The sequence below is a fragment of the Choristoneura fumiferana genome, chromosome 25 (genome assembly GCF_025370935.1).
Source record: "Choristoneura fumiferana chromosome 25, NRCan_CFum_1, whole genome shotgun sequence".
Classification (NCBI taxonomy): domain Eukaryota; kingdom Metazoa; phylum Arthropoda; class Insecta; order Lepidoptera; family Tortricidae; genus Choristoneura; species Choristoneura fumiferana.
Window position 1 is genome coordinate 4,035,345 of NC_133496.1, and position 23,542 is coordinate 4,058,886.

The window sequence follows — 23,542 nt, forward strand, 5'->3', positions numbered from 1 at the left end:
CTGACGATGTTATTAAACATAGAATCAAGAAAAGAGGTGATCAAAGCAGGTGTGTGTATGTAAGGTAAAAAATATATTTGAAGATTGAAAAAATACATAAAATATATAATATTAATCAAATAAAACATAATTACTTACATACACATTTCCAAAATTCATCATCGCCACTACCATACCAAACAAGATGTAAGAATGAACCTTACTAATAAGTATTGCCATGTAACTTCTAATACAAAAATAAATGTATTCTGTTGTATGCATACACTACAATAAACCTCTCACAATGCGCGAGCTCGCGCTTATATCAGATATTCGAATTATCCAAATTATCCGGATAATGAAGAGCAGGAGTTCCTATCCGGATTTGAAAATTGGCGGATATCCGATTAATAGGATATCCGGTTAACCGATTGCAAGCCCTACACGTAACTCATAAACCTGAGGTGATACCACCTTAACAACACGACAGGCTGAGAAACGAGGCGCAAACTTACCCCCCCTAATTTCATCACTAGTTCCCCGTTGGAAATTCCGACGCCAAACAACATCACCGACACGAAGCCGGACAGGTTCCTGTTCAAATTAAATTTAGCAGCATTACGTTGAAAAGCAAGAGTCATCGCGTCCGCAACTTTAGCATATACCTCCCGAAGAGTTAAAAGGTTCGTTGCATGCTCAACCCGACTAAGTGCCAAACCAGGGTCCTCAGTCTGATTGTTTGCACGCTGCTGAGCTGTCGTCAACTCACGGCCGTACATGAGAAAGTTCGGGGTATAGGACGTTGCGAGATTTATACATGAATTTAGATATAATGCGACCCTGGGAAGATGTTCACGCCAACGACGAAAATCACCGTTTACGAGTATACTCAGCGTCGTAATTACTGATTGATTGTAGCGTTCACAACGTTCGCTTGAGGTGAATAATAAGGGGTATAACACGGACTTGGGATATTGTAAGAAGCTAAAAACTCAAGGAACTCGGCACTATGGAACACCGTTGCATTATCACAAAGGATATTAGACGGAAAACCATACCGCAGGAAAACTTCTACCTCCAGAGCATTAGAAATTGACCTACTATCAAATTTCTTTAAAGGAACCAGCCAAACAAACTTGGTAAATACGTCCACCATGGTGAGAATGTAACGATAACCACCATCTACTCGCTGCAATGGTCCAATAAGATCAAACGACAAAAGATCCATAGGAGCGGTGACTGATCTAGGAAATAATCGTTGACCACGAGGCTGTGTATTGGCAATTTTATACGCCTTACAAATCTCACATTCAGCTAAAAACGAAGTGATATCACGGTACATATTGGGCCAATAATAGAGCTCCCTAGCCTTTAAATAAGTTTTCATAATGCCAGGATGTACATTGGGAAAACCGTTATGAATCTCCGCAATAGCCTCTCTCACTTTCGTAGCAGGTAAAACAATCCGCCATGGATTTGGCATTAAGGGATTTTCTATAGCCATCTTACGCATAAGCATGCCATCACGAATAGTAAATGCATGAAACATCTGTGGCGAGTCAGTGACACCTCTGTAAATTCTTTCATACCACGGATCGGTAGTAGCATCTGTACCTCGTATGAAATTTATCAAACCGATTTGACAGCGCGACAAAGCGTCGGGAACTACGTTTAACACACCTTTCCGATGCTCAATCTCGAAGTTGTATTGAGAGATAATTGTCGCCCAGCGTGCTAGACGGCCAGTTGGATTATCCAAAGTAATAAGCCATTTCAGCGCTATGTGATCGGTGACTATTGTAAATTTCATTCCGTCAAGATATCCTCGAAAGTGTTTAATGGAATCTAGTACAGCCAAAAGCTCGCGTTCCGAAGTGCTGTAATTTTCTCTGCTTTCGTGAACAACCGAGAATAATAGGCGATCGGATGCTCGACGCCATTGACAACTTGAGCCAGAACGGAACCAAGACCAATTAAACTTGCGTCGCACTGCAACACAAATGGTTTTGAAAAATCTGGACAGGCCATCACTGGTGAACCTATCAAAACGTCTTTCAGTTTCCGAAAAGCGGCTTCAGCATCCTCATTCCATTCTATAGAATCGCGACCTTTTCTTTTACCGATTAAAGCCGTCATCGGAGCGATAATGCTAGAAAAATTATCTACAAAACGACGGTAATAAGAACACATGCCAATGAAAGAGCGAAGAGATTTAGCTGTCGTTGGTGTCGGATAATCATTTATAGCTTCGAGTTTTTTTGGATCTGTTTGCAACCCACGTTCATTTACAATATAACCCAAATATTTCAATTCGGACTTGCAAAATTCACATTTGTCCAAATTGACACTAAGGCCTGCTTCTTTCAATCTGTCACAAACTTTGCGGATGAGACGCAAATGGCTATCAAAATCGCGTGACACCAAAATTAGGTCATCGACATAACCGAAAACAAAATTGTCTGATTCCGCCGTGAACTCAAAATTAATAATCTGATCTGTCAGTCTCTGCATTTCAGATGCAGCGTTGGTTAAACCAAATGGCATGCGGACGAACTCAAACAAGCCGCGCTGTGGAACAATGAAAGCCGTCTTCTCGCAGCTTGCTTTATCTGCCAGAGGAATTTGCCAGAACGCACTCCTAAAATCTAGAGATGTCATATACCGAGCACCACGAAGATTATCGAGGATGTCTTGGATTCGCGGCAGTGGATACGAATCGCGGATAGTGACGCTGTTCAGTTTTCGACTATCAACGCAGAATCTAAGACTTCCATCCTTTTTTGTAACCATTACCACGGGACTGGCCCATGGAGAGCGAGACGGACGAATAACTTCCATTTTTAGCATAGTATCGATCTCCTCATTTAGAAGTTTCAACTTATTAGGCGAAAGAGGGTAATATCGTTGCCGAATCGGTGGTCCTACGGTTTCAATCTTATGAGATACCCACGTTGTCTTTCCTAGTCCGACCTTCGCAGAAGAGATCTCTTCAAAATAATCAATTGTGGACTGAAGACGAGCTTCTTGATCAGCCGATAAAACCGCACGCGGATGTATATAACGCGTCTCGCTAACCTCAAGAGACTCAGTGTTAACTTCAAGCGGACGCGGTACAAAAAGCTTACCACTCGTTACACCACTGAAGGCTTTACACAATAATGAGGTGAGCCCATATTTGTTCCAAAATTCAATACCTAAGATACACTGCGTCGGAAAACCATCACTAACCAGACAAGGGTGGGCAAAACAAAACCCGTTAAAAGAAATAGGTATATTCACACCCCCTAAAATTGTTATCGGAGAATTATCTGCAGACACTACCGACGGACGAATGTTGTTGCAAAAACTGATACCTAAACTTGACAGTAAAGAAGCGTTCACCAATGAAGCTTGCGCACCAGAATCAAGTAAGGCCTTCACTTTCGACCCGGCAATCGAAATTTCGACATATAAACGGTTGTCAGAAGTATTGTTCAAAATGAGAGGTGACATCGCTGGGCTGAACGCGTCACCGTCATCTAGTTTTTTGATGAACTCGGAAAGCACTGTGGGCAATCACGTGTTACAGTACCAACACGTTTACACTTGAAGCAAACGGCTTCCGTTATGTTAGGACACAATCGGAAATGATGACCAGTAACATTGCATTTTAGGCAAACTACCTCTGCCTCAGATTGGATAGGCGCCACAGAGAAATTTGAAGGTCGCTGACCCTGAAAGGATTCATAATTTTTCGCAATTTCGATAAGACCATCCAAATCTTTAATTAAATTTGTTGCAAGACATGCATGGTAACGTGAATGTAACCCATATTTAATTATTAGGAACAGACTTTCCTCTGAAATTGGCACACGCAGCTTTGCGTTGAGATCCCGCGCGCTAATGATGAAGTCAACAACAGACTCATTCTTCCCTTGCCGAAGTGCACGGAGTTGACTCTCGATTTTGAAGTCATAATCGACAACGTCAAAAGTTTTAAAGAATGCTGCCTTCAGTTCAGCGAAAGACAATCGAGGATGTCTGATAGCTCGAAAATATTTCAGCGCGCTGTCAGCTAACAATTCATGAAACCTCAGCACTACATACGACGGATTGACACCGCGAGCAATCCCTTGTTCCTCGACCAGAGAAAAGAACTCACGCACGCACGTCTTACCGGTAAACACGATGCCCCATTTGGTAAGAGACTCTCCCTTAACCGGAACATAAACTGGATTCGAAGGCGACGGTCTCATATTCACTGAAGTCGCGGAATCAAAATACTCCTCGTCGCGGTGCTCAGGATTTATAAAAGGGTTCGAACCTACGTGAGGCTCTATATATTCCTCATCGCGAGACTCAGGAACAGCGAATGGATTAGTACTAACCGACTGGGCGAAAGACATGGCTGACACAAAAAAAACGAGAGCAAAGTACCTAATAGAAACCTTAACACTCAATTATACCACATAAAACAATAAATGAACAAAAAATAATCAAACTTAAAATTGCTCAATATTTTAAAAATAAAAACATACGCTCGAAAAACATAAGCCTCCTTCGGGCAGTCGGGTAATAACACGAAATACCTACATTAATTAAACTAACAACGCCACTGAAGACCTGCAAGTACACACATAACACACACTAAAACGTTGGAATGTCAGCTGCAAATCGTAAAACATTTAAGAAAAATAACTTGAAGAAAAAATTAATTAATGACCGAGAAACGGTCAGTTATCCCCCCACAAAAACAAAAAATAATTAATTTGTGACAAAAATATAGTTAACTTTTAGTTCGGGCGCCATAATTTGTAGAAAAAAAAAGGAATGTCTACAAAATAATGTAATATTTTATAATTACACATTAATAATTTAAAAGTTTAACAAAATAATAAAATATTTACAATTAATCCTGAAATTAAAATTAAAAGTACTTCACTTCGTACACTAATTAAAATAAATGCGTTAGTATTGAAAATTTTCTACAAATTATGTTCAAGTTGTACCTAATTAACCATTTACAATATTAACTTAATAGTAGGTAACTCAATTAAGTTAACCAAATATACTGAATTTTAAAATATATTTACAGTGAATGCTTACGAAAATTAAAAGAATTAATTCTGTACACAGTATATAAATTAAAAGAAAATGCGGTAATGTAAATGCCCCTTCGTTAACACTTACTATATTAAAAGTATATACAAGTACATCGTGTGTGAGGAAAAGATAAAAAATAATGTTAAACAAAAGAATGAAAGTTTCTACTCTAATTTTATATTTCTGCCGGAAGAACTGTGTAGCTGTGGATGATTTGCTGGAACTTAGCTTGTGTCTGACAGCTCTGTGTCAGACAAACGGTTTTAGAACTGGAATTTGGCTGGTGAAGAGGAATTTCGGATAGTACAGGAACTGGGTCAGTGGGTCTTGGTTTAAAAGAAAACCGGAACTTAAGGGTAAACTGGAAGCCGTCATAAACGGCTTCCGTAAACTTAATCGGTACAAAAAATCAGGTGATGGTGAAGATCGGTGCAAACTTTATGCAATTTGTATGGGGCGAAAACTCATTAACATCAAATGACAGGAAACACCGTGAAATAGCAAAAAATATATAAAAATATTTAAATATTTGCTCGTTTCCTTCGTCTTCGAACGCTTTTTTTCTCTCTCTGACATCCAAAAGTCCGACCACGAAAAACAAAAGAATGCAAAAATCAATACTTGTAACTACTTATTCGAAATACGAAGCTGCCAGTAACCGATTAAGAAAATAACGTCAAAAAAAGGTTATTATACGGCAGCGTAACGCTGCAAATGTTATTATGACACCAGTAGCACAAAGGTTCCACCCTGGTACGCGGTTCAGTTTCTTTGACTTTACGTTACCAAAACATCAAAAATATCTATATAATATGTTGGCGGCCAATCGTGAAATCCGCCAGATCGCGAAATTCCGAGGCATATCGTGAAATAACGCAATTTCATGATATGCCTAAAAGTTGGCCAGGCATATCACGATGAGCCTGAAAAAAAATACGGCAGAACGATTAAAGCAACGCATTCGTCGATATTCCTAGCTCTATACCGGGCACATCGTGTTATGCCGAAAAAAAAGAAAAATTTAGGTAGGTACGACGAGCGAAGCGAGGAGTGGTTAGTATGAATTGTGACCACAACGCACGAGTCGAGCGAGCGAAGCGAGCGTGCCGCGGTAGCGGATGGCGAAGTGCCAGGACCGATATGGCGGCGTTTCATGATATGCCTGGGAATTTCGTGATCTGACGAATTTTATGATCGGCCGCCGACATATAAGTACACCTCTATGCCTTCATAAAGTCGATGTGACGCTACGGTTATATAGATATTTATGCCCTCGACCGTACACCCGGAAGGCCTAAAAGGTAGCTTAGTAGCAAAAATTGTGCCCCCCCCCCTCTATCTTGTAAACCGTTTGTCCAAAAAATATGCAAAAAATATGGAAAGGTAACGCTTAATAATTGCAAGTTAAAGGAAATCAAACTCAGGGCCAGTACAAGCGGACTGCGTCTGTAAGTACCTACTGGCTTTAATAAAACAAAATTCCTCAATTGAAAAATGCTTGAAATTTAATTATTCACTAACTCTTTTACAGTTTCATCTCTTTTCTCGCAAACTTTTTCCAAGCAAGGACCGCCTCTACATCCACATGTCAGGCCGATACATCTCAACAGTCTATCTATGCAACTGATTGGAAAGAAACATCTAAGAGCACTCCAGTACTTGCAGTAGCACATTTTCTTTACAATCTTTACATTTATGTCATCTTGTTATATTTCTTCACAGGCCTTTATTGCTGCATTGAAGATAAAACATGAAGTTTACAGTCACATTGTCCATTCATTTTATTTTGGAAGACCGATTTAGAATATTCATAATATTGAAACATTTTGAGTACGTTACGTTTGTTGTTATAATTTTTCCCTAATGGCAGCCTCTATGGGCTTGTGCCAATGTCATATAAGTACTTGACATTATAAGTATGAAATTGACAGTGTAAACTACATCAAAAGGCAAAGGCTAAGGCGAGGCTAAGGCCAAAGAAACCAAAGAGAATAATACTGTGGAGGGACATCACCACAGATATAGGTAGGTATCTCTGATAGGTACCTCGTTTTTAAACCCAACAAGAACTACATAATGTATGTACGACCTAATAACTCATTCAAAGTTCATTTCTTATACCATCCTTTTACTCTATGTACCAAGAAAGAAGTTTCAAGCTATTTAAAAAAGTACCTTTGACAACACTTTATACTTTATACAATTTTGATGAACCATTTACAACGTTTAAAACTGATATATGTATATTTTTCCGTATTAAAACAACATCTTCCATACATAGATAACACTGTTGTGTTGAAATTGTTGTTCAAATGAAACAGTGACTATGTGTTGCAGTGCTTGTTGCGGGCCCTGTTGCAATGCCTGTTGCGATGCTTGTTGCAAATTCTTAAAAATTATTTGCTGCATTTATATTTGCATGTTCTGCTTCGAACAGTGTGGCTTTGAAGAGTGTTGTGCTGACATGTGCAATTTTGAAGAACTGTGTAAATGTGATGATTGTTTAGGTGACATGTCGTTTTCGGATTAGAACATTATAACCTGTGACCGAGTGGCAGTGGGCGTGATGAACGTTGCCGTTTTACAGTCACCAGATTCAATATATCTGACACAGCACAGCGTGCACAAATATCTGACACGACTGACTATTTCTAAGACCGCTACGACGTCAGATTTTTTTGCACGCTGCGCTGTGGCAGTTAAATGCAGACGACTGTACTGTATCCTATTGTTTTCAAGCAGCCTGGAAGGCCTAGGATGTGTTTGTTTTATAGACACGGCGTAACTACAATTAGTTGTGTCTTTTACTAGAGGCACAAAATGTAACGAAAATAACAACGATTGTAAAGAGATACTTCGTTAAGCAATAATTATTTATAATCAAACTTACTTCAGTAAAAATATACATATTGTGATATTTACTTGAATAAAATATACGTACATATTGTGACGTTTATTTATTTTATTTTACAAAATTTTAGCCGCGGTATTGAAGCCGTGGTGGCCTAGTGGTTTGACCTGCCTCTCAAGCAGAGGATCGTAGGTTCAAACCCAGGCCCGTACTTCTGAATTTTCGAAATTCGTGTGCGAAATTACATTTGATTACCACGTGTTTTGCGGTGAAGGAAAACATCGTGAGGAAACCTGCACAAGCCTGTGCAGCAAATGGCGTGTGTGGAATTCCCAATCCGCACTGGGCCCGCGTGGGATGGGAACACAAGCCCCCTCATTCTGAAAGGTCTGTGCTCAGCAGTGGGACGTCAAAAGTCTGGGATGATGATGATAATTATATAAGGTATTGAGTGACAATTACGGGATTTCACTCGTTTACGATGGGAATCCCCAAAACTTAGTGCATTTCATTAAAGTTTGCACGTAAAACATCCGCGCCAAACTGCATATCACTAATTCTAGTGGTTGAGATTTTATTCTGATCCCGCGGGAATATCGCGATGGAAAGTAGCTTTTGTGTTATTACAAACGACCAGATATCTACAACCCTATCAAAACACTTTCAGTCATTTTAGCTACCTACATTTTCTCATTATAATACCATTAAAATCCCGGTTAGAAACAAAGCAATAGGAAATACATAACCTGCCATCACTTTCGTAGTTTCATTCGCTGAATCTACTATCTTATATTTACTATTAGATAAAAGATAACCGCTGGTCCAGTTAAATGATAAACACCTGTACATTTACCTTCAGTTGAGGTCATAGCGCCAAGTCATTCGGACCACTTCGACCGCGCGGAGATTGTAGCAGACTTATAACCAAGCGTTTGAAAACAAAAATAGGTGACTCATAGTTTAAAAAAGGTTACAGAAAAGTCTTGGTTACAAGCCGTTTTGCGGCCCAAAAAACCAGTGTCTAAAAATTTGAGTTTTAACATACCGAGTTAAGGTTCAAGATGTGCGTATGTTGTACGTGTGACTGCGGCTCGTGTGGCAAAATCCTTCGATGCTTACTTTGTATAACAGCGTGTGTTTTTCTGCTGAAAATGTGTGGAGTAGAAGTTGATGATGATTGCTGCCAGTGTGGGGAAGAATAGTTACAGGGGAGATCGTCATGGGGGAAGATCGGATGCATCGTCAGCCGGAAGACGTCCACTGCTGAATAAAGGCCTCCTTCATCAACACAACAGCCGTAGGACGTCCTCCGTTGGACATAGGTCTCCCCCATAGACCTCCAGTTGTTTCTGGAAAAGGCCAGCATCCGCCGCGACCCGCGGCTTTAACCAGGTCATCAGTCCATCTTGTTGGTGAACGTCCTACGCTGCGCTTGCCGATCCACGGTCTTCGAACTCTTCGGCCCCAACGGACATCTGTTCTGCCTGCCTGGCTGCACATTGCCACTTTAACGAGCTAATTCTCTTGGCTATATCGATGACCTACAACGCTACAGTAAATGACAACTTGCAGCCCGCCTCCATCGGTTTACCAGTGAGAGGCCTGCTAACGTTACGTCTTCCGGTTCGTGGTCGACATTTAATAGTAGATTGTACAACGAGAGCATAAAACGAGCCGTTTTACCTAAGACGTTTATAGCCACCCGAGCCAGTACGGCGAGGGTGGATAGACACGTCGAGGGGAAAATGGGTTTAATGCTAGAGTTTTACACTGCTTTTCACTTAGATTGCGAGGAAATTAAATAGCAACAGTGGAAACAATAATTCTCTTTCTATGTACTTACCTTTTATTTTTTATGCATAAATATAATAATTCTATTTTTTTAATTTTACTGTTTTATTTTGATTGATTCGATTGATTTTCAGTTCTATATAAATTAAAAATTATAAAAAAAATATGTATAGAAACTTTTTTGTTTGTGGCGGTTTTCACCTAATTACCTTACAAACCACGGTCTAACATTGTGGTAATGATAACAAATAGCTAAAACATAAGTTTCATTAGTCATCAAAGAATAGGTAACTTCATTTAACTGTGCACAAACAAGTACCTATTAATTTTTATGTAACTTCATACTTATGTTGTCATAATTCTTCTACATACATACCGTAATCGTCTTGGTTAGATAAAACCAAGAAAATGTTAAATTTCTATCCACAAACAACATTGCTTTGAAAATATTCCCTTGCCTATTAGCTGAAGAAAATAAAAAAGTTTACTGTATAAAAAATACTAGATTTTGCCCGCGGCTTCGCCCGCGTGGAATTCGGTTATCGCGCGCTGTTCCCTCGGGAGCTATGCATTTTTCCGGGATAAAAGTAGCCTATGTCACTCTCTGGCCCATAAACTATCTCTATGCCAAAAATCACGTCGATCCGTCGCTCCGTTTCGACGTGAAAGACGGACAAACATACAAACACACACACTTTCGCATTTATAATATTACTATAGCATGGATAAGAAGAATCACTGGCTCTGGCTCCTGTTCCAGGAGCACCTGTGTTACAGGGGTACAAAAAACTGTACAAATAATATGCATGCGTGTTCCATTGTAATCACCTCAAGTCTTTCGTGTACCTACCTAACATATTATTATGATATGTCATAATATTCTCTTCGTCAAGTATGTATACAGTCGTAAACCGGGGCTGTTGAGCCATATGTCACTGTTCGTAATTCGACCGTGTAATGCTAACCTGGTTTATTATTATTACTATAGTATTTTATGCACCAGTTTATAAGAAGAGTCAAAAACGCGAGTGGCGTGGGTTACGATGTGAGCGTCGCGAACAACAATAAACGAGTGGGAAATATGAAAATAACAATGTATACAACTGTTGAATAAAATACTATCAATGTCCAATTTTCAATTTAGATCTTGGTCTTCTACTATTAATTAAACCTTGTAAATAAGTGTGCCGCATTTAATTGTTATATAATTTTCATAATTATAACTAAATTTGTTCTTATTAAAATGGTTTTCATTTAATGCACCGCGCCCTTTCCTTCACGGTTTTATGTAATCGTTTATATATTATATTTTATCATATATTATGATGTAAGTTATGCCAAAGCCTTTTCGGAAGAAAGATTTATATTGAAACATAGGTTACGATTGTTTTAATGTAGCTCAGCCGAATGTTCGTTCGCATATTTATTTTAGAAGGAAGCTTTGCTCGTCTAAGTTACCTTGGGCTAAAACTCTATAATAAATAAGCGATTTCCCAGAGATCCGACCAAGCTGGATCGATTTTTCATCCCCGAAAACCCCCAGATACCAAATTCCATCGAAATCGTTGGAGCCGTTTATATTAGATAGGTACTAGCCGTTACCCGTGACTCCGTCCGCAAAGGATTCGTTTATCTATATCCTGCAGGAACTATGCAATTTTTCGGGATAAAACTACCCTATGTCCTTCTCCGGGACTCAAACTCGTATATCAAATTTCATCTTTATCGGTTCAGTGGTTTGACGTGATGAAGTAACAAACAAACAAACAGATTTACAAACTTTCGCATTTATTATGTTATGGTAGGATAGTGGGATTTATCTTCATCATCATCCCAACCTACGTAAGTCCGGCACAGGCTTACTCTCAGAATGAGAGGGCTTGGGCTGTAGTATCCACGCTAGCCCAGTGCGGATTGGGAACTTCACACACGCCATTGGATTGCTTTGCAAGTGTGCGCAGGTTTCCTCACGATGCTTTCCTTAACCGTAACGCTCGTGGTAAGGTGCGGGCTCGGGTTTGAACCGACGGTTCTCTGATTGAGATGCCATAGTTCAGACCACTAGGCCACCACGAGACGATAATTATTTCAACAAAAAGCACTTTATTAGCCAGTTTCCTATTAGGTAAGTCTTGTTTACGGTTAGATGTCACTGAATGTCCTTGTGTCTATTAGATATTGCAAGCTAATGGCACAACCAAGCCAAATGACACCCTGTGTGTTTGGCATAACATGGCGTTTGCTTTAAACGGAACCGTGTCAGATTTGTATGACAATGACTCATTGACAATGGTTTTTTGTATTCAGTAAATAAGGCACTAATCCCGCTAACGGCGAGTAGAGAGTGTTGATTTTATATAGGCCAGAGGCCAGTTAAACTTGCTTTTTCTTATTATAAATCGACTTTATTGCGGCATCCCACCGCTACAGTTTTAGTGGGAAAAACGAACAGAGAGAAATGTCATCTGTCACAATAAAAAAATTAAATGATAAAGTAAAGGAACTATCGTCATACAATTATTTATCTCAACAGAGAGAAGTGTCTTTTAGTATGAAAAATTTCTCTCGGCGACAAAAGCGATAGAATTTTCATACTAAATAAGTTTTTGTTAAAAATTACATTTTTAATACCGTAAAACGAGGCTACTTTGCACTGATTTTTGCCCCAAATTTCTTAAAATTTATAAGCTGTGGTATGTTGATATATGTATTTACTAGCTTTTGCCCGCAGCTTCGCTCGCGTGGAATTCGGGCATTTTTCCGGGATAAAAAATAGCCTATGTCACTCTCTGGCCCATACACTATCTATGCCAAAAATCACTTCGATCCGTCGCTCCGTTTGGACGTGAAAGACGGACAAACATACAAAAAACACACACTTTCGCATTTATAATATAATTAGTAAAATAAGTAATTAGTAAATTTAGTATTAGTAAATTAGTATTAGTAAATTAGTATTAGTAAATTAGTATTAGTAAATTAGTATTAGTAAATAAGTATTAGTAAATTAGTATTAGTAAATTAGTATTAGTAAATTAGTATTAGTAAATTAGTATTAGTAAATTAGTATTAGTAAATTAGTATTAGTAAATTAGTATTAGTAAATTAGTATTAGTAAATTAGTAAATTAGTATTAGTATGGATTAGTAAAATAGTATTAGGATGTAGGTAAAGTAGATCAAATTATTGGGAAGTGTATCGGGTACCGGGACTTCGACCTGCAAGACATTGAAACAAAATACAGAACTGGAGCATAGTTACCCAGCGGGGGGCAAAGTAGCCTCGTTTTACAGTACAAGCTTTTTTGCTGACTGTACTTGCATTGTCAACTAAACCCGTACTAAATTTCAAGTCGATGCCCGGTTGAGGAGCTCCGTCCTGCGGAGACGATCCTCACTGGACTACCAGGATGTCACTGCCAGATTATTGTATTGTCACTAGATTTACAAAAGTGCCATCAATCCGAGCATTGGAAGTGGGTCTAATTTAACTTGTAAGATTTGACCCCAACCCACAAACATACATAAATATAAATCCTACTAATATTTTAAATGTGAACGTTTGCGAGCGAGTGAGTGAGTGAGTATGTCCGTTACTTCTTCATGCTGAAACGGCTGGACGGATTTCGATGAAATTTAGCAAAAAGTTAGTTTATAACCTGTTTTTATTTTATTCTACTGGATGGCAAACGAGCAAGTGGGTCTCGTGATGGTAAGATTACCACCGCCCATAGACACCTGCAACACCAGGAGGATTGCAGATGCGTTGCCAACCTAGAGGCCTGAGATGGGATACCTCAAGTGCCAGTAATTTCACCGGCTGTCTCACTCTCCACGCCGAAAGACAACAGTGCAAGCACTGCTGCTTCACGGCAGGATTAGCGAGCAAGATGGTGGTAGCAATCCGGGCGGACCTTGCACAAGGTCCTACCACCTGCCTGGATTAAAACATAGGATACTTTTTATCCCGATATTATCCTACGGGATAGGTATGAAATATCTAAATAATAAACGCTGGGCTTAGAGTCATGAAATTCGATATGTAGGCGCGGAGCTGGCGCTGCCAAGAGCGCAATCAGCGGTATCGGCAATTTTTGAAAAAATATTAGTTCCGTCTTTTGCAAATATTCAATTTTACTCGCAAATGTGATAAAAAACATTGTATGTCGCACTGGCGGTATTAGAATTACAACATCGACTCATTAAAGCCCTCAGATTTCGACCTCGGACTTCTAATAGACTCTCGTTCGTAATTCCTTAAGCTTCTCGCTACTCGCCGGCGGTGGGACTACTGCTTAAAAGCGTTTTCGATGCTGCGTCCGTTTTTAGAATAGGACTGAGTCATCTCTTCTCGTTGGTGTCGTACAAGGCGAATAAAGGGCCTATTGTGAGTTGGCAGCTCTCTCTATTAATCATCATCATCTCAGCCGTAGGACGTCCGCTGTGGGACATAGGCCTCCCCCATAGACCTCCAGTCGCATCGGCTGGCAGCGGCCTGCATCCACCGTGAACCCGCGGCTTTAACCAGGTCATCCGTCCATCTCGTTGGTGGACGTCCTACGCTGCGCTTGCCAATCCGCGGTCTCCACTCGAGAACTTTTCGGCCCCAACGTCCATCTGTTCTCCGTGCTATATGGCCTGCCCATTGCCACTTCAACGAGCTAATTCGCTTGGCTATGTCGGTGACCCTTGTTCTTCTACGTATCTCCTCATTTCTGATATCTCTGTATTGCTCTCTCTATTGCTTATTACAAACTCCGGAATCCACTGCGGTGTGGAAGCCAAGATAAAACCACCGCACCATTTTCTGAAGAGAGTCGTCTTGCAGGTTTACTGGGGGGCTACTACGAAAATCGAAGTTCGTATCGTACCATCTCTCTCACCCTCGTATCAAATAATACATGTAAGCGTCAGCGGGACGGCAAGATACCAAGTAGTATAGAGCCAGATTCTCAAATAAATTAACTACGGCAAACGTACGAGTGCTCGTCGCTGTCCCAGTAGTTGGCACCTTTAAGCAGGGTGTCGTCTATTGGGCATTAGCGTGTCGAGCACCCGGACCTTTACCTTACTGCGTAGATATCGCACTCCTAGATGGATACTGAGGACAAAGTAAAGTAGCAGAGAAAATACATGAAACGTTTGATACAACATTTATTTTATTTCAAAGTATATGAAAAATAAATATATTAAGTAATAATTCGCTTACTTGATAAAAAAAAAAACTTACAAAAGCTTCCTGATTTATGACAAAGAGAGCCGTTTTTATAATTCAATTAATGAGAATTCGTAGTTGACTCGGTACTACATCTTTCTGAAGTTATTCTGGCACGTTTCTTAGTTCTTCCATTTTACTGCCTGAAAAACAAAAAAACTTTTCAGGACGGACAAACTATTTGCAATATACTTACTTGTTTAAGAAACTATTTGCAATGTTTAAAAAACTATTTGCAATAGACTTGTTTAAGAAACTATTTGCAATAGACTTGTTTAAAAAACTATTTGCAATAGACTTGTTTAACAAACTATTTGCAATAGACTTGTTTAACAAACTATTTGCAATAGACTTGTTTAACATTCTTTTTGCAATATACTTGTTTTACAAACTATTTGCAATAAGTAGACTTGTTTAAGAAACTATTTGCAATAGACTTGTTTAAGAAACTATTTCCAATAGACTTGTTTAAAAAACTATTTGCAATAGACTTGTTTAACAAACTGTTTGTTTAACATTATATTTGCAATATACTTGTTTTACAAACGATTTGCAATAGATTTGTTTAACAAACTATTTGCAATAGACTTGTTTAACAAACTATTTGCAATATACTTGTTTAACAAACTATTTGCAATAAGTAGACTTGTTTAAGAAACTATTTGCAATAGACTTGTTTAACAAACTATTTGCAATAGACTTATTTAACAAACTATTTGCAATAGACTTGTTTAACAAACTATTTGCAATATACTTGTTTTACAAACTATTTGCAATAGACTTGTTTAACAAACTATTTGCAATAGACTTGTTTAACAAACTATTTGCAATAGACTTGTTTAACAAACTATTTGCAATATACTTGTTTATCAAACTATTTGCAATAGACTTGTTTAACAAACTATTTGCAATATACTTGTTTAACATTCTATTTGCAATATACTTGTTTTACAAACGATTTGCAATAGATTTGTTTAACAAACTATTTGCAATAGACTTGTTTAACAAACTATTTGCAATAGACTTGTTTAACAAACTATTTGCAATATACTTGTTTAACAAACTATTTGCAATAGACTTGTTTAACAAACTGTTTGTTTAACATTCTATTTGCAATATACTTGTTTTACAAACGATTTGCAATAGATTTGTTTAACAAACTATTTGCAATAGACTTGTTTAACAAACTATTTGCAATATACTTGTTTAACAAACTATTTGCAATAGACTTGTTTAACAAACTATTTGCAATAGACTTGTTTAACAAACTATTTGCAATAGACTTGTTTAACAAACTATTTGCAATAGACTTGTTTAACAAACTATTTGCAATAGACTTGTTTAACAAACTATTTGCAATAGACTTGTTTAACAAACTATTTGCAATATACTTGTTTAACAAACTATTTGCAATATACTTGTTTAACAAACTATTTGCAATATACTTGTTTAACTGACAAAATACGTGTGCAATATTTTCTGATAATCTAACTTTAGAGCTTAGGATCTCCTCGTATCTGACGACGCGGAATCGGCTTAAGCCGACCAAAAGCGAAAACACGTCTATCGCTCGGTCGACGCGAAACGACGTTTACCGACGACGTGAAGACGTCTTTTTCGTGCGTGGACATAAAGCGTCTTTTGGTCGGCTTAAGCCGCAATCTCATGTATCTGTCGTGTTGTGTTGTGATGCTCTCTGTCTGTCTCTCTCTCTCTCTCTCTCTAAATGTGAACGCAACCATATAAAATGTATGTTCTGTCTGATGCGTTCTTAAAGCCGATTCCGCGTTCACAGATGTGGGGAGACCATAACTAGGACACGAGTCTATTATACTTTGATATGGAACCCTCTGTGTGCGAGGCCGACTCGCTCTTGGCTGATATTTTGACTTACGTTATCTCGAAGCGTATTCTCGACTAGAATATAGTCTTCTGATTGTGGATTGAGCGTCATCTTATAATTAGTGAGCGCCTGTCTGTCCTTTTGCTTTGCATATGTCTCTATAACCACGGCATGTATCTGTAAATAACACAAATGTGAATATTTTGGACTATTTAAATAAAGCTTTTTTTAAACTGAAATTTCAAGTGCTTTAACTGGGTCTAGTGGTTTGACCTATGGTCTCTCAAGCAGAGGATCGTGGGTTCAAACCCGGGTGCGCATTTATGAGTTTTTCAAAATTATGTGCGAAATTACATTCGAAATTTACTACTGACTTTACGATGAAATCATTGTGAGGAAACTTGCACAAACCTGCATCGTGCGATACGGGGACTATATTAACGCAGGTAGCGAGTAACTGCCCATTCGCCTGCAGATAACTTGACTGTCAAGTTACTTACCTTGTACGCTAGCGCCAGTCGGAGTCGATCGTGCGATGCGGCAACTTTATTCACACAGGTGGCGAGTAACTGTCGACTCGCCTTTAGTTCACTTAACCGAGCCAGTAGCGACTCAACTGGAATGTGGGAGGACACTGTTGTACGACCTAACCAGTCCTGGACAAACAAGGATATTAAAGCAATTTTCGTCGAAATCGTTCAAACCCAGATATAATAAACACACAAAAATTGCTTGTTCAAGCACATCTTGACAAAAAACCACGGATTGATCTGAAACATGTCGAGCATTCGTCGAGTACATAAAGTTGATACATTGCATTTGATTGTTATTTATTTCTTAAGAAAAAAACCGTCCTATATTAAGTCTAAAAAGACAAAATACCTTTTTGGTAAAGAGTGACTCCACGATGTCCCATTTGCCGGATTTAGCGTGAACATTCAAGACCACCCAGTCGTACTGGAGTGGACTTATCTGTGAATAAAACAACTCCGGTTGTACATACGTAATACTTGATACCTTAGGGTGTCTCCACATCTATCCATAAGGTACTAAAGCGTAAAGATCTTTGACCTAGACAGTACGAAAACAAAATACCCAATTTGATTTTGAAGTCTTAATTGCCAATTGCGCAATATATAGTGTTATAAAAAGTTCTGTTATTATTTTTGGTCAGGCGTCTATTCGAACATAGTTTAAGGGTGTCTGGCAGGGGGATGCGACCTTAAAAGTGTCTGGCAATGAAAGAAATGATTTCGAATATAATTCCAATCCCCATAAAGCTGCAAGAGTCACATTAGGCGTACTAAGTCTCGTTAAAATAACAGATTAAAAAAGAGTATAAAATTGAGTTTTATACTATGACGAATTTGAGGTGAAATCTTGTAAGTTAAATTTGACGCACTTCCAGTGGTCGGATTGACTTGACATTTGGTACACTTATGTAAATTGCGTGACAATATAATAATCTGGTAGTGATATCCTGGTAGTCCAGCCAGGATCGTCTCCACAGGACGGAACTCTTCAACGGTTAATGGCATCGACTTGAAATTTGGTATGCAAATGTATTTTGGGTGACAATACAAGTACAGTCAACAAAAATTACAGTCAGCAAAAAAAGCTTGCATTAAAGATGAAATTTTTACCAAAAACTCATTTAGTTTTTTTTAGGGCAGTCAGGTTTTTTATTTATTTACGTTTCTAAAAAATCAACCTCATTCTGTTGAAAACATCCCCTCAGCAGAGGCCCAAGGACTGGTCCGAAACATGTCAAATAAACCTCAACCACAAACACACGTGTGATCCGTTCTTCGTAATACGGTTATTGACTCTAACCTGTTGTCTCTGGCATAGCGTGAGAGGCGACATCATATTGCCAGCGCCCTCATGCCAGTGATTGGTGCAGCAATATGCCAGACAGTATAGCGCCGATTTGTGGTCTAGGATAGGCTTTGCGGCGAATTTCTGCCATTCTGGAAATGAAACGGAAGGGATTCAGAAAAATTACATGTATTTTATCATCTTCACGTACTTTATAAAGAACAAATCATTAGTTAGATAAACTGCTGAATGTACTAAATAAAGCACAAGTTGTTTATCATTACACAGCTTGTGATTTATTTAGTACATTTCTTATTCATAAAATATAAGGAAATTGAAATGTGTTGACATTTCAACAAATAATTAAAATACTGGTTAAATTCGAAATAATTAAAACAGATAAACTGTGGCAATTTCTGACGTTTCGTAGATTATCTCTCGTTAAATATACATTTAACGAGTCACACGAGTTAATTCACGAAAGATCTTTTTTTGTGTCTCTGGAAACTAAAAAAAAACCTGCAAAATTAACAAAAACAAATGTTTTGAATGTTATCGAGGAACTTATATAGTATCTTACCAAGTAATTTAACATAGTCAGCTAGCATTTTCGCTTGATGAGCATCCGTCCCTGGTTGGTTAAAATGATTTGCGACCAGGTTGGTTACTTTGCGCAGAGAGCCGTCCACCGAGCCGCCCTGCGCTCTCATTTGCTGTTGAAATTGGTACATCTGAAAACAGTGGGTAATTTGGATGGTGTTATGCAACAAGTGCTGCATTTTTTAATATTTAGTGTGAATTAATTACACACTATTACTTATTCAATCACTCAGAGCCGTGGTGGCCTAGTGGTTTGACCTATCGCCTCTCAAGCAGAGGGTCGTGGGTTCAAACCCCGGCTCGCACCTCTGAGTTTTTCGAAATTCATGTGCGGAATTACATTTGAAATTTACCACGAGCTATGCGGTGAAGGAAAACATCGTGAGGAAACCTGCACAAACCTGCGAAGCAATTCAATGGTGCGTGTGAAGTTCCCAATCCGCACTGGGCCCGCGTGGGAACTATGGCCCAAGCCCTCTTGTTCTGAGAGGAGGCCTGTGCCCAGCAGTGGGACGTATGTAGGCTGGGATGATGATGATGATGACTTATTTAATGAGCTACATTAGGTACCAAATATTTTTGCTAATATTTTTGTGTGAATCTTATTATCTCTTAAAATGTCTGCATGGATTAGGATTAAATTTGCTATGGCTAGTTGGTATTGGTAAGCTAATAATATATACGCTATTTTTTATCCCGTTGTTTTATGTAATTCAACGTTATCTTTGAAAATTCTAGTGGGAATTTTTGGATATAGTCAATTTTGCATATTGATCTTACTTACAGCTGCATCGGGACTCCGGCCAAGCATTCTGAAAACAAACATAAAAATGGCTTTTTTACATAACTCAAGACAATATTAGAAAACATTGACTGGAGCACGCCAAAGGTGCAATACTAACTTAGAAAGGTTGAAAAACGGCTGAACCGATTTTAATGAAACAGCTAAGAACTATCGCAACGAAAAACGCTTTTACATAAAAAACAGCTTTCTTTTTATAACACCCCTCTTTATGCGACGGGGGTTAAAAAGAGTAAAATGTAATGGGAATACTTACGTGAGCAAATCAGTCAGTTCGGAGATCTTTCCTTCATTCTGGAGAAAGCTGATGTATTGGTTCAAAGCCAAGGGTCGTGATGACAGTAACTCATAAACCAGCTTCTTGTTTAGAGTTTGTATGAGAAACAATACTACCTGTAACATTGAAGAGAATATCTTAAAAAGTATTACACTATAATTTATTGAATCAGGCGTTACTTTGAGGAGGTTCATTATAAGAAAAATACTTTGCTTAGCCGCGACCTTACGATAGCTACGTCTTTGTAACAAATGTGTGTTCATGCAGCTTCTCCACCTCCACAGAAAGAACACACAAATCACACAACCACAACTATCACCACCACTACACTTAAATAAACGTAATTTTTTTTTTTTATAAAGTGGATACACTTAGCGATTTACTTTAACAAATTTCAACATTTGCTTCGGTTTGTTAGTCTAACACATCTGGTAGCATGGTGGACGGTTGTGTTGCTCTGAGGATGAACTATGGTGGAGTTCGAAACGTGTCAACTGTGGTTGTGGTGATAGTTGGGTTTGTGCGATTAGTGTTCTTTGCTCGCGAAATAGATAGCCGTGGAGTACATCGCGAGAGTTGCGGGCAACCGGTGGATGTGAGTGGCGAGTTGTCGTTCATTGTGGCGTTCTAAGGGGGAGGCCTTTGTCCAGCAGTGGATGTCTTACTACTAGTTACTACGTCATAGCTAAAGCGTTTATATCGGTTCATGACATGACAAACATATTCCTCGCAACACATCTCTGTTGGAAATTCAACTGTACAGTCAAGTGTAGAAATATGTAGGTATTTATTCAAAGTTTCAAAAATATGTACCACAGACTCTTATTCCTTCGCAATAAGGCCGTAGTAATGTATTTTCGAGAGTTTCGAATAGATACTTATTTTCGCACTTAACTGTACAGCGAAGGAGATGATGATAGTCTTTTAACATTAACAAAATGTATATGTCTGCTATATCTCACCGTTAGTATAGCATTGCCGTCTCCTACAGCTAGTGCAGCTTCCAGTAGTTCCGTCTTACTCTTGAGGCTGCGGTGGCCATACAAAGAGGCTGGTCTCCCGAGAACCAGCCGTTTGATGGTCACAGCTACTGTCTGCTCAGGGTCAGCCTGGACGGGTTTAGGGTCCTTCCCTGATTGGGCTAGGAGTACTGTAATGAAATATATTTATTATAGCTGTGGAGTCCTAGTGGTTTGAACTGTGGCTTTTAAAGCAGAGGATCGTAGTTTCATATTCGGCTTGCACCTCTGATTTTATCGAAATTCATTATGTGAAATTAAATTATAAATTTCACATGAGCTTTACAGTAAAGAAAATTATCTTGAGGAAACCTGTAAAAACCAGGGAAGCTATTCAGGGGCCGGTGGGCCGGCATGGGAATCACAACCCAACCTGAGGCCTGTGCCCAGCAGTGGGACGTATATAGGCCGGGATGATGAGGAGGATATAATTAACAAGTGACGCAACAAATATATAATATATCATATCATGTCATGTTCATATTCGCCAAAATATCAATACATTAACGAATTTGATTCCAATATTTCCACGGAATCGGTATAAGACCCCGAAATCCCAACTGCTACAACTAAAGAGATAACATTTGGTTCAACTGTTTTCTGTAAAAACATTAATTAAGACCACAATACTTATATAATTTTCGGGGATTTCCGTGAAATTTTTAGGAAATTCAACAATTAGCATTGTCTATTTGTTGAAAGTGTATCAGAAATCATTTTGGCTGAAAAATTTCAATTTAGATCTAAATTTTCGAGCTCAATGCTTTTTAATTTGTTTCCTGTAATTATTTAATTTTAACATAATGAAGCAAAATTATTACATAAAAAATTAGCAATGACCTTCATTAACTTACCACCTTTATTTTTATAATAATGTTTAAGATAAGTATAGCAAATCCAGGAGTTGCCAAATACCGCATTGTAAGAAAAGAATAATATTGTAAATAAGTTTCTAATAATTGACTTTTCTATAGAAAAAAATAAATAAAAAGCATTGGTATTTTTCATACAATCCCAATTTCAACACAACCAAAGCAGTTAAAGGATGGTTATAAAATAAACTTACTTAAATCCAATACTTTAGGTGATACCAAGCTGGATAGAGGCAGCGTGACAGTTTTCACATTGCTAATGCTGGTGCTGGTGAACAGGTCGTCGGATTGGCCTGGGGACTGGTTCTTACCGATGGCCAGAATCTCTTGAGGCGACAGCTGAAAATTTATGGAAAACATAATTCATATTTAAAAAAAAAACTAATTTTAGTAGACACCACCGGTGACCGACGAGCTGGCAGCATTTTCGGCACAATGCTGCAGGGGCCTTTTTTAGATTTAGCTTAGTTTTTAATTTAGTTTGTTATATTAACTATTATTTCTGCTTTTTTTTTTATTTTTATTGTGATAACCTTTATTGTAAAATATTTCGTATAAATATGAAATCTTAGTAGGTACAAATTAATAGGTCCAATTTACAATTGACATACGAAACTATGTCTGATCTAAAAGAAGTGTCTATGGGTCTTACCTAGGGTTGCCTTGCCAGATACTTACTTGAGTTGGATTGACCCATCTGTATCTACAGTTGTTCACATTGTAACATTCATAACCTACTCGTAATTTATAAAAAAAACCTAAGTATAAATTAGTAATAATTAGTAGTGGGAATCCGGGACATTAAAGTGTAATTCCCGGACATATGACAAGACACATCATTTTAGGACAATCCTGGATGTCCCGGCCATTTGGCAACCCTAGTCTTACCTACTGCTGGAAATGTGACCAGCATTGACGAGTAAGGTAGATAATTAAAATACCTTAAATATTAGCAACAGAAATTTAAAACAAGTTTTTATTAAAAAAAATCACTATCAATAAAAGATTTTTGTTAACTGTAGATACTTTTGTTGACTATACTAGGATTGTCATCCTAGCTAGATGCGTACCAAATCTCAAGTTAATCTGATCAATAGAATAGGTAATATTATGCTTTGCAATAGATTTTCCCTCTATACATACAACATCGTCGTCGAAGCTGAATGCTTTTTCTTTGGTTTCACTGGTGTTCCAATAATCGTCTTCTTCGTCCATGGTGATTTATGTTAAAGTTCATGAAAATAACGTTAAAAATATCAGGCAAAACCCACGTAAACAATAACAAGAAGTTTATAATTTGTTGGGGTTATCTGATAGCGTAACACATTGTTGGTGAATATTTTTATTTATTTATCAGAAATAAACTGTAATTAAATCACATAAGATCTTAATTT

General features: G+C 38.2%; 1 protein-coding gene across 2 annotated transcripts; it reads right to left on the minus strand.

Annotated features, from left to right (window-relative positions):
• Nucleotides 1–14,839: 14,839 nt before the first annotated feature.
• Nucleotides 14,840–23,461, minus strand: Vps16B (Vacuolar protein sorting 16B). Of its 2 annotated transcripts, none has more exons than XM_074107262.1 (11): nucleotides 23,292–23,461; nucleotides 22,343–22,487; nucleotides 21,220–21,407; nucleotides 20,237–20,373; nucleotides 19,963–19,990; nucleotides 19,159–19,309; nucleotides 18,594–18,730; nucleotides 17,643–17,732; nucleotides 17,261–17,416; nucleotides 16,812–16,937; nucleotides 14,840–15,060 (listed from the first exon to the last, which is right to left on the minus strand). In XM_074107262.1, exons 1-11 carry the CDS (start codon nucleotides 23,361–23,363, stop codon nucleotides 15,040–15,042), a joined length of 1,251 nt encoding a protein of 416 aa, XP_073963363.1. In that variant the 5' UTR covers nucleotides 23,364–23,461; the 3' UTR covers nucleotides 14,840–15,039. The 2 variants fall into 2 exon arrangements, with proteins under 2 accessions (XP_073963363.1, XP_073963361.1); XM_074107260.1 differs by having other exon boundaries at nucleotides 14,840–15,056; nucleotides 16,808–16,937.
• Nucleotides 23,462–23,542: the final 81 nt, after the last annotated feature.

Coding starts and splice junctions, on each gene's coding strand:
- Vps16B (XM_074107262.1), bottom strand. CDS start 23,363: ATGGACGAAGAAGACGATTATTGGAACACCAGTGAAACCAAAGAAAAA. Junction 22,488..23,291: donor TCAGCTTCGACGACGATGTT/GTATGTATAGAG, acceptor ATAAATTTTCAG/CTGTCGCCTCAAGAGATTCT. Junction 17,417..17,642: donor AGTCACTCTTTACCAAAAAG/GTATTTTGTCTT, acceptor TTGTTTGTCCAG/GACTGGTTAGGTCGTACAAC.